This window comes from Peromyscus maniculatus, chromosome 6 (genome assembly GCF_049852395.1).
Source record: "Peromyscus maniculatus bairdii isolate BWxNUB_F1_BW_parent chromosome 6, HU_Pman_BW_mat_3.1, whole genome shotgun sequence".
In the NCBI taxonomy this organism is placed as follows: domain Eukaryota; kingdom Metazoa; phylum Chordata; class Mammalia; order Rodentia; family Cricetidae; genus Peromyscus; species Peromyscus maniculatus.
The window spans coordinates 65894255-65906343 of record NC_134857.1 but is presented as its reverse complement, the minus strand read 5'-3'; the positions used below and the strand labels follow the sequence as shown (position 1 = coordinate 65906343).

At 39.5% G+C, this 12089-nt stretch overlaps 1 protein-coding gene across 2 annotated transcripts in view; it reads right to left on the bottom strand.

Moving 5' to 3' along the window:
- The window catches only part of Gatb (glutamyl-tRNA amidotransferase subunit B), a 77227-nt gene extending 71570 nt beyond the window's left edge, over window positions 1-5657 (bottom strand). The window contains exons 1-2 of one of the 2 annotated variants that reach the window (XM_006985329.4): window positions 5396-5657; window positions 3689-3839 (exon numbers count right to left, since the gene is read on the bottom strand). In XM_006985329.4, coding sequence (XP_006985391.1) covers window positions 3689-3839; window positions 5396-5571 — 327 coding nt within the window. In that variant the 5' untranslated portion in view covers window positions 5572-5657. The remainder of the gene's footprint in view (window positions 1-3688; window positions 3840-5395) is intronic. The other variant, XM_042279228.1, reaches the window with a different exon arrangement.
- Between the last annotated feature and the right edge of the window lie 6432 nt (window positions 5658-12089).

Below are 12089 nucleotides of genomic sequence, written 5' to 3'. Positions count from 1 at the left end.
AAAATGCAAGTAAGGACACTGGCTGCTGTCTGTAGCAGCTACTTTTGCTGTCGCTGGCAACAAAGTTGTGCTTAAAGGGAGTCTTTGTAAAGATGAAAGTCACCAATCATATGGATTAATACTAATAGGTTGGATTTATGAAGCACTTATTACTTGCAGTGACTAAGCATCTTAAAAGAGTTTATTCATTTAATTCTCATAAAAATCCAATGAGTCTAATATATTACCTTCACTTTGAAAGTAAGAAACTGAGGCAAAAGATGATTAAGTGATCTATCTACACACATATTCTACTCATCTCAATGAAAATTTTATCTTTAGCAGTTTCCTATGCAACTAAACCATCTTCATAAACATTAATAGTGGCTTCATAATACTCTACTATATACATTTATCACAATTTACTCAACCATTCCCACACCACTGGGGAAATTCTGATTGCTTCCAATTTCACATTATTACAAACAGTCCTGCTGTAGACATCTCTGCAGATAAGTCTTTACCCACTTTTAAAAAAATTGTTTTCCTAGGACAGACTCCTAAAAGATTCAGTGGGTCAATAAATACTTGTTGGATGACTAAAAGATACAAAACAATATAATTTTGCCTTATGAGATTTTCTTCTTACTTTTATGCTTATAAAATATCTTCCTATCCTAAGAACAAGTGAGTATCCTCCTATATTTTGTTAATTTTACATTTAACTAGTAAATACATATTTATATATATATCATATAATCATGTCATATAAGTATATTTATATCATATATACATATATTTACAAGTTAAATTATGTAATATATAATGCTGTATTATATAGGCTATATATGTCACATATATATGTATCTGTATATACACATATACATATATACACATAAATACATATATACAAATTTTGTTTTATGCACAAGCTACATATATTTTCTCTAAACAGCTAACCAATTTTTCCAAAACTATCAATTAAGTAAATTATTCTTTTCCCAATGACTTTTGTTCTTTGGTGTGTGTGTGTGTGTGTGTGTGTGTGTATGTGTGTGTGTGTGTGTGTATGTGTATGTATGTATGTATGTGTCTGTGTGTGTGTGGCATACATACACCCTAATGTACACATTCTTCTCTTAAACATCCATTTCTGAGCAGATATTTTCCTCTGCTGATTGATTTATTCTTTTTTGGGGGGGAATAACACGATCAATAAAGTAAGTGCTATATTTTAATACATTGATGAATCATTTGTGTAGAAATAGATACATCAGAAATACAGACTGATATATAGACAAGAGATAGGAGTTCTATTTGAGGGCAAAAGATTCCTCAGGAAAACATGTAAAACAGAGTGAGATCTGAGGAGCGGAGCATGTGAAGCCAAGACACAGAGTTGGTAGAGGACAGCAGCCATGTGAGGAGCAGCAGTGAATGAGGCTGGTGAAGGTGCAGGAAGGAGGGAACAGCATGAAAGTGGGAAGCATCATTGTGAATTACAAATACTTGACTGAGCTGATTACACAACAACATACTATTCCACTCCAGTCTTCAAAGAACATCGCTCAGGGTCTTCATTTGTTAGTTACCAGATGCAGAGTAAAAACATCAGATATAACACTGTGTCCATGGGTCTCAGAAGTGTTCTATAACATTTTAAATTGAATGACAGGCAAAGAAGAGAGGAATGAAATGCTTTAAGTGATATCTTAGTCTGAGGGTTTTCGTATCCTTCCCTCACAGACTGAAACAGATCCTTTAAAAAGAAGGACACTTGGCCAGGCGGTGGTGGTGCACGCCTTTAATCCCAGCACTCGGGAGGCAGAGGCAGGAGGATCTCTGTGAGTTCGAGGCCAGCCTGGGCTACCAACTGAGTCCCAGGAAAGGCGCAAAGCTACACAGAGAAACCCTGTCTCGGAAAAAAAAAAAAAAGAAAAGAAAAGAAAAAGAAAAAGAAGGACACTTCTGAAGAGGAGGCAGATCACCCTGCTGGAAGAACAGTCATGGAGACCACTGGAGCCATGAGTGCCACTGGCTCTGACGAAGAGAAACAAGCCCTTGCTCATGCAAACTCTAAGGGTAGCCCTTTCCTGCTGTCCCAAGCTCAGTGTCCGACGTTCTCAATGCACTCAGTTTTACTGACCTGCTCATCACAGAGCAGGAACTTTCTAGGGCACATAACAAGTCTTTGCAAATATGCTCACCTGCTAGTTACTCTGATCTGTCTCTAATATTTGACTATATTGAGGGGCAACAGAAGACTCTGTTATCTGTTTACAGAAAATGTGCCGAACTGCAAAAATGTGTCTCTAAATGTGCCCCAAGTACTCTGCTAGACACCACATTCTCAGCTGAGGAGAAAAAAAAAAGGAACAACAAAACTCAAAAGTTTACCTTAGACTCTTGGTGGTCGACCACCACCTAAGGAAAACAGGTTTTCACCTGAGAAGGGAAAAGGCACACGTGCTGCAAAGGTGTCTCTTCTCAAGCAAACAAGAGCTCTTCCTCCAGAGACGGACACCGTAAGAGAACCTGACAGGAGGGGAGCACAGGTGCACAACACACGTCTCTGTACCCGGTTTCCTTCAGAGGGACCCAACAGCACGTGAGCAGTGGCCAGGGGTGTGGTTTGGATGGATGGGATTCCTCATGACGAAAGGCACAAACACCAACAAAGTTCTAGGACTGAGATGCTGCCTTAATCCAATCAAAGCTCTGAGTAAAGCAGACACATGCAACACACTGCCAACAGCCTGTGCCGTTCACTCTGCCTTCACTTGTATTTAAACGTCTGAGAGTACAGAACACGCTCATCACCACCTTGTCTACACATCCTCCTAAAATGGAAACTCCACTCAACTTGACAGAGAAGTTCCCGAACAGAATGTGAGCCACATGTTAGTTTAAATATTTACACCGCTCCTTCCATCTTATTCTTCAAAATGCAACTTATTACATAAAAATACCACACTAAAAGTCTTGCTGAGGGTTATACTGGCTCAGTCACTCCTTGGGATCAAGTGAAAATGAGTAGCCAAACCAATAATCAGCTCTCTTTATACTGTAGTTGTCTCTTTGCTCCATTACTGGCTGCTTCTTAGCTTTTAATAACCACAATTGCTATTGATCTTCCCCTGTGAAATCACATAATACATGTTCTTTCCTTGGACTTCTCCCCACCCCTCCACGTATAGGTTTACTCCTCCTTGACTTCTCAAACACCTTAAACACACCATCCTTCCATAACTAAACAGACAATTATCATTTCTCACAATATTACTTCCTCTTGCTCAATTATGTGTTCCTCTTTTGGGTCCCCAAACCAGGCTCTTGCCTTTGCAAGAATCATCATATTGTACTCTACTTGCTTGTAAGACATATCAGCCCTATCCATCTTTAAACTCATCCTAAAGCAAGGATCTTTACTCATTTGTATCAGACCATTCCTATAAGTATCTGGTGTGTGATGGACACTTAGAAATGCTTGTGAAATGAGTGAGTAGATGCTATGAACACATTCAGATTTAGAAACAGAATTACAGAGACAAGTCCTTACAGAGACAATTAAAGCACCATGTTCAATCTAAAATTCCCTAAGAAGTACTTTCTTAGAGTAAGTCAAAATATTAAAATAAGGAACTTTTTATTCATATTCACTATGACATAAACATTTTCTAACGAAAACAGACTATATAAAACACCTTACCGGTAAAGTTCCAGGCAGAGATGCATCAAAAAAAGAAACCAGAGAATTCGGTGGTGCTGCAAAGCACACCTGAGCTCCAGAGAAGAGCTTGGAGTTGGAGGAAATCTGGGCATGAATTTCCAATCCTACCACAGCTGCCCATTTGTGTTCACTAAAGAGAAAGAAAATGGTTAAAAAGTTACATTTGTCACCATAGATAAACTTTTATAAACCTACATTTCAAATGATAATAATATCCTATTTGTGTTTTTAAACTAAAATTTAATATGCTTACATTTTAAAATGTGTCATTTTATTGATGAGTACTTTATTAGCTAATAGACACTCAGTAAATATAAAGGTTTATCTTCCCATCATTATTTAGGTTTAACACAAATGCCAGGATTCTACTACTAGAGAAACAACGGATAAAGAATAAATTATCAACCACATTTTGAATTCACTATTAGCAGCATGCAGGTACAAGGAGCAACATGCTGATACCATAGACCACCAAGACATAGTATTCTTGAAACTTGTAAAAAGAAAAAAAGAGAGAGAGAACAGTAAACCATCAGAGGAGACATTTTTTCACCCTCTAAGTCACATTCAGTTCCTGAAGTCTAATTTTAAATTCTTTCATTTCTTCATACTTGATTGCTAGCAAATCTTTAGTAAATGCTATAAAATGTCTCTTATCTGACCACTTCTACTCTGGGGATCCAGTACTCAGTTCTCTGGGGAATTAAAATTCCCCATTCCACATGAAATCTATATATGTACCTATCCAGCACTTCTCCCATGCAATTTTCTATACTATGTGGGTTTGTATTCACATGTATCCAGTTCTCCTTTAAGCATTTCAATACATGAAGTTCTACATCGAATGAGAAAATAAGACTAACTCCTTAAATTTTGGACACAAAGCTTGCAAGTAAGAGGAAATAAACTGAGAAATTCAGAAATTCACGATGCTCTAATTACTAATCAAAATATTTCTGCTGTTTCATTGTACAGAAAGGAAATGGTCTAATTTACGAAAAGAATAGAAATGAGATGCTTTTGAACATTTTCCCTCTCTTCTTCACTGAAATAATAAAAGAATGCCAACCTCAACAAAATATTAGAAATTTGCCTGATGTTTCTGTATTTTAAGGCAGCTTTAAACCATATACCGAAGCATCCAACAGCTGTTCAGGATAAGCAAATCTTTACATAATCAGCGGGAAAACTTCGTCAGTCGACTTCATCCTCCTAGGTTTAGACAAACACGCTCATCATAAAATCACAGCTAGCTAGTGTTTTCTGACTAATAAAACTTCTAATGACATTAAGCTCTACTATCTGGGGCTTCGTACAAAAGCGTTTTCTATCTTTAGATTACTGCTAGCCCGTAGTAAAGCTAAATGTTTGCTACATACAAGCCGAGTCGAGTGTCACAGACCCACGCTTGTTATTAAGACTAGGGAATCCAGTCTTCTGTCCGCGAAGACGGCTGGAGTTACACTCGCACGTCGTCCAAACGTGTCTACTTTAGGACAGAAGTTTAAGTGTGAGAGTGGGGGTTACAGGCCTGGTTTTGTGTTTTCATTTAGGCTTCAGCTGCCCATGTTATTATACAGGTGCACACCCTCCCGCCCACTAAAACCCTCACTCAGGCTGGGCTACGGGTCCAGCATCTCCGTTCAGCACTTCCATTAGACAGGCAAAGGTATGAAGATTATATACCCTTTCCTCGGCTTCTGAGCCTTGTGGAGGGAAAGCTGAGTCACTGAACTCTGACCCCTAGCCCAATTGGACGTGGGCCCAGTCTGAGTCCCACTTCGGGGGCGGGAACCACCGTCAATCCACGTTAAAGCCCAGCGTCTTCCAGGATAGCTCAAACGCAGCACGGACGCCGCCATTGCATCTCCAGAGTCCGGGTCAGGTGATCTGGCCTCCCTCTGCCGTGAGGCTCCCTGGGAAGCGTAGTTCTGGCAATGCGCCACAACGTTGCAGGCTTGGACCGGAAGACTACTATTCCCGGCAGCCCAACTCAAAGGCTGCCGGAAATCTGCTGGGGAGGGGCGGGAAAGAGAACCGGAGAAGTGGGAGGGTTTCTGAGTTCTGTGTGACTCCTCCTAGCGGGGAGTTGGCGAGGTTTGTGGCTGTACAGCATGTGTGTGAGTTTGACAGCTTGTTGAGGGAGAGCCAAAGCCAGGAAGCCTCACCAAGGATTTTTATAGCCGGCTTAAGCCTATGAGTTGAAACAAATGACCCTGATATCACCACGGAGACTTCCTGGATTCCTAAACACATTTATTTTCTCTGTCTGCTAGCACACACACTTTGTACACTAATTTGTGCATTATTTCAGCCAATACGTATTCACATGCCTGCTATAGACCTAGTCCAATTCTTAGGCATCAGAGATGAAGAAGAAAGCAAGACTTTATGGCTGTTATTTAAGGATTGACATTTTAGGGAGAGGAACGTATAGAAAATAAGCTTTTAAAAGTAAGATGTTTTCAGATAGGCATAAAAGCACTATATTTAAACAGAGGTACTTGGAGACAGACCTAGATTAAACTTTTATGTGCTTTTTGACTTACTATTTTTTTTCTCAGCCAGCATCTAAAAAAAATTATCTTTAAAAGCCTTGACAGAAACAACAACACCTCAATGGATTTTGTTGTTGTTATAGACTTCAGAACTCATCCTGGGCTAGGGATATTGCTCAGTGGTACAGCATTTGCCTAACATGTAGAAGGTGCTGAGTTCCATCCTCAGCAAGGCAAAATCAAACAAAATCCTTCATATCCCCCGTTGAAATTCCAGGTGATTTTTTAATTTGAAAACTTAGTCTAGAATAGTCTGTACTTTTATCATTTTTATCCAATTTTAACTCTCCATATAGGACCTAATAGCTATCTAATGTTTCAAGAGACCCTTGTCTGGTATTCACCACAGTATTTTCATAGTAGACACCTCAAAAATATTTGAAATAGAGCAGCATGGAGAGTGTATTTGACAAAAGACAGTAGGTGTTATTGAGAGGGTATGATTTTTTTAGAAAAGAGATGCTGTATTGGGGTAGTGATGAAGGGCAAAATAAAACACCTATTTCCAGCAGGTGTGTAAGGTGAGATTGAGGGACCTGATGAAAAGTAGGGGGTTGGGGGGGGGGGCGAAACTTCTGTGTTTCTGACTTACGTGTCTGAGTGTCTAATGTAAGGTAAAAGAAGCCAGAAAAGGAACCCATTTTCTGTGCAAACAAACTTAGGTGCTTGATTGCGTTGGAGATTTCCAAGAGGAGTGATCCAGCAGAAGTCATTGATGACTGATGCCTGAGTATAGAGAAAGAAAAGATATGTACTCCGCATATTTCATACTGATTGGTTTTCAGCTATTGATCGCTAACCTGAAGATTAGACAGCTACAATTTATGATGTTTCCATTGATATTCACAAGAAGATGTGGTATTATGTAATAGAGTCTCTCCGTTTGGAAAAAATAAAGTTGAAACTGGCGCAGACATAATTCAGTGGTTAAGAGCACTTTCTGATCTTCCAGAGGCCCTGAGTTTGGCTCCCAGCACTCAGGTCCAGTGGCTCACAAGTGTCTGTAACTGCAACTTCAGAAGATCTGACACCTTCTTCTGGTTTCTGCAGACACCTACACACAGCCCTACCCATCCCTGTCTCTCTTAAACATACGTATAAAAAATAAAATTTAAAAAATGATTGTCACTTTTCTGTATTTTCTACTTTTTTATCTACTTCCAATGAATAATCTGAGTTGCTACAGCAGAAGTATTTTTGCATAACTAAAGATGAAAATGGAAGGAATGAAAGTGGCTGGAACACAAAGGTAGAAAAATGTTTCAAAATTTATCTCTGAATAGTTCCTGTTACAGCAGGTGCATTATCACTCTTGAGGTCCTTGGTCTCTCTTCTGAGTCCCCATGTTTTCCACCTTTGCTGTGTATGGCTCTTCTTTTTCCTTCTCATCCAGCTTCTTGGGTGGTTTTTCTGGTCAGTAGAGTTGCCGTGAATGCAATGTGCTTTCACCTTTCATAGGATTGTAGAAGAAAGGCAACACTGAGAACCTTCCTACCTCACCCTTAGACAACGTAGTTAGGAGACAGTTCCCCACCTCACACGGAGTATTAGGCGAGTTTCTGAAATCACTAAAGAGAATGCGAGGACACAAAGAACAGCCTACTTTCTGTACAAAGTGCACTCCAGTGGGAACCCATCCAGATTCATAAAGCAGTATTATGTAATGACATGCTGTCACTTCAAAGGCCTCCACCCCACCACTAGAGGGAGAGAAAATCCTATGCATGTAAATGTATTTGCTTCCTTTAACAAATGGGGACCTTCCAGTTTGGAGCATTATTTTTGTCTAATCATGGCCTTCCAAAGGCCTATAAGAGCTAATGGTGGAAACAGGGACTTATTGCCCATTTTCCTGGCTTCATTCTCTATCAAAATTATCTCTCATTTCCAGAAATGCCTATTGATCTCTTGGTGGTGTCTAGGAGGGGCAATGTTTTCCAAACACCCCTTGCTCGTCAGGGAGGACAGTTCTTCTACCAAACCTTCTTTCCTGAGACCATTTCTTGCCTTCTCTTGAATGCCAAGTATGTATCTGTCAGAACTCTTACTGACAGACAGCTCTCTGGCTGAGAGAGCTATTTTGGATCCACAACAAGGTGGCTGTCATCTGGAAGACACAGGGATTTTCATTTTCAAGGCACTCAGGAGGTAGCAGGACAGAGTTTCTAACCGCATTCTTTTCAAGGCAGGGTCTCAGCTCTCCCCTCCCCCCAGCATTAGTCACATGATACAAGCAGATTTAGAATGTGTCTTTAAAAAGATGTTTGAGCCAGAGCTAATTTTCAGTTGTGACTTATAAAGGAGACTCGTTAGGAAGCATGTCTTAAATAACATGCTTAGTTTGCGTTAATCCTTTCCTGTGTCTTGAATGGTCAGAGTTGGAATGGCCTGGTTCACCTCTCTATTTGACTCAACATCTTTATGTATCTATATAAATGCATTGATTTCTAAACACAAAAATATTCCCCTAAATCAAGACTGTGTTTAACTGTGGCCCTTCCCATTTTCTATCCTTTTACTAACGTGCCGTGGAGGAAGTGATATGGAAAAGGTGTGTGTGTGTGTGTTAAGATTTGTAACTCCTTCAGTGCCATGTGTTACAATGTGAGGGGAGTCATACAAGTGGCACACAGTTTCTGCTTTTTAAGACGAAGCAAACAATTTTAGTTGCAACATTATAATTTCAAATAAAATTAAAAGATAGCTTCTGCTATCATGGCAATGCATCTCAAAATCTACTTGAATATATGTGCAAATCTTAAAACTGTGTGAACTACTCTTTTCCTTAACTACTTTTGTCCTATAGAAACAAAAGCAATGCTTTAAAAATTCTTAGCAGATGAACACATAAAATATCCTTATAGTCTAACAGAGCTGGCTGTGAATTGTTATCATAGTGTTACTTAACACAGTAATGAGTTTGATCTCTCTGTTGGCTGTTTTTTTTTTTCTATTTGGTTTTTGGCTATGGAAAGAAGCCCAGTGTTGAAATTTCAACCATGTGGATAGGAAAGGGTGGTAGTAAGGTCAACATAAATTCCCTATAAAAAGAAAGCAACAACAAAATTCATTTAAGATGATGGGCATGTGACAAAAATTGATAAGACTATCTGCATGTAGGAAAGTGACAGGAACAACGGAGGTCATGTTTTTGAAAAGACATTCTTTAAACACAAAGTTTCTTCTTAGAAAACCTCACATTTTAAGATCCAGGGAAGCACCATAGGGGGAAAACAAAGACTGGGAATACATGCCTGCTGAGCAGTTGGGAGAACAGGATTCATTTCCTTTTATTTTTCCATTAAAGTCTTGCTTCTGATAAAATACTGATGTGGAGGGAACAATTGCCTTCTCTAGAAGATTGCTTTGGGGCAAAGAAATCTATAACCCTTTCTTCATTTCCAATGCAAGGAAATAGAGCACCCGGCTCAGGGCCTTGGTGGAGATGAAATGCCAGCTGGGAAGATGAGGCCAGCACATCGTTATTAGGCCTGGCCTAGGAGCTATAATCTTTTTGTGGTCTTCTAACTGATTCCAAGGAATAGCTTGCTGTTCTAAAAATATGACTAAGCCTTGGGAAGAAACGGGAATCATGTATCAGCAAAAGTTCTACCTGCATGTATCCCCTTGGCTCATCACTTGCTTGAAGGAAGATAATCCAGAGTTGTAAGTACTAAGAGCTAGAAAACATTCAACTCCATGTTTCTGCAAGCTGTGGTTTGCATTTCATCAGAGCCCCGCAAAAAAAAAAAAAAAAAAGGCACTAAACGAGTTCTCTATTTTGTGCTTTGGAATTGAGTATTCTAGCTATCAAAGCTAGAGAGTTTGTGCACATGGGTGTACACACACACACACACACACACACACACACACACACACACACACAACCTCATGGGGACACATGAACTTTGGTGAGACCTTTCTCCTAGTGAATCAACTCTTCTTTGATCACTGAGGGGAAAAATCCATCACATTCCACCTGATGGTGGTACAGACGAGAACAGAACAGCTTATCTTATAGATCCTGTCAGAGAATTGGTGTCACTACCTGTGCATGTCTGAACTGGTATCTCTTATGTTGAATCAAGAATAAATGAGCTACACAAAGCAATAAGGGCTGAAATGTTGGTGGCTGAGCCTTCAGGTCCACCACAGTTTAATGCATAGCTATTGAGAGGCAACATCGTGCTCTATGAAGAGGTGCTGTATTGGATTAAAATCAAGCAGCAATCAAATGATACAACTGCTGAGATAAATGCAGAGAGAGGGGAGAGAGGGGGAAAGTTCTCAGCAATTCATGAATACTAATTAGGATGGGAAAGAGCAGTGCAGAAATTCTTTGTGTCTCCTTGGAACCTGACTCTAGAGTCTAATTCAACAATAAGATTGGATGATGGCCCAACAGTGATTTCAAATTGATGTTGTTCAAACATTTAGATCAGCCTTGCTACTTAAAGGTATTTTCACTCCTCTCTACATATAGTAAAACTGAAAAGATACAGTGTTAAGAATGGGACTGAATATTGTGTATTTCAAAAGGCAAACAGATGTAAGAATATATAAAATATCACTCCAGCAAACAGTGGTTGCATTTCAGTCTAATATTTATTTGTATTCATTCTATAAAGTTGTTTTCTCTATTATGGTTGCTGTTGTATAAATATACCTTTGAAGAATATTTTACAGTGATGCAGAGCCCATGGATTTTTAAAAGTGTATTCATATTTATTAAATAACTTTATTATCTTTTACTTACCACAGTTGAACTCGTGCAGTTTCAAACAATATTGTCATGATTTATATGGACCAGTTTGACATTTCATAGTCTGTCAGAGTTGAATGACAATCATAGATGTCAAAATGAAGTGTGTGGAGTTTAGAAAAGAAAATCTTTGTCTTGCTTAGTTTTCTAGGCAAAGCATCATTTTAGATGCTGTGGCCTTTCTCCTGAGATCTACAGAGGAGGTCACTGCTATTTAACACCCTCCCTACGACACTTGTAGTGCCTAAATCAATGGTTTTCTAATGACACTTCCTATAGCAGTGGTTCCCCATGACACCTGTAGTGCCTAGAACAGGGGTTCCCCATAACTCTTGTAGTGCCTATAACAGGGGTTCCCCATAACTCTTGTAGTGCCTAGAACAGGGGTTCTCCATGACACATGTAGTGCCTAGAACAGGGGTTCTCCATGACACATGTAGTGCCTAGAACAGGGGTTCCCCATGATACCTGTAGTGCCTAGAACAGGGGTTCCTCATGACTCTTGTAGTGCCTAGAACAGGGGTTCCCCATGATACCTGTAGTGCCTAGAATAGGGGTTCCCCATGACACATGTAGTGCCTAGAACAGTGGTTCTCCATGACACATGTAGTACCTAGAACAGGGGTTCCCCACGACACCTGTACTGCCTAGAACAATGGTTCCCCATGACACCTGTAGTGACTATAACCATGGTTCTCTTCTTCAAGGACAGCATAAGTACTTTTATGTTGGTATACATTTTCTTTCTTTAAATCTCTTTCTAAAATTCTCTGCTAGAAAATTTCTTACCCAACTCGGATATGAAGTGTCATTTATTTCAGAGTGATAACACCCCTTTGCATTGGCTTGGGCATGCAGTGGATCAAATGCACTGTGCTATGTAAGTTAACAGAAGTTCTTCTTGAGGTTGAAAAAGAAGTTGGAGTATATGTTTTGGTTGGATTTGTATGGCACCATAGAATCAAATGTTGTGTTTCCTTTTTCTTCTTTGAAAAAATATTGTTGCTCATTTTCAATTGTCAAGAAACAGCAAGCTTGGAAGTGGTAATTTTCACTCTGT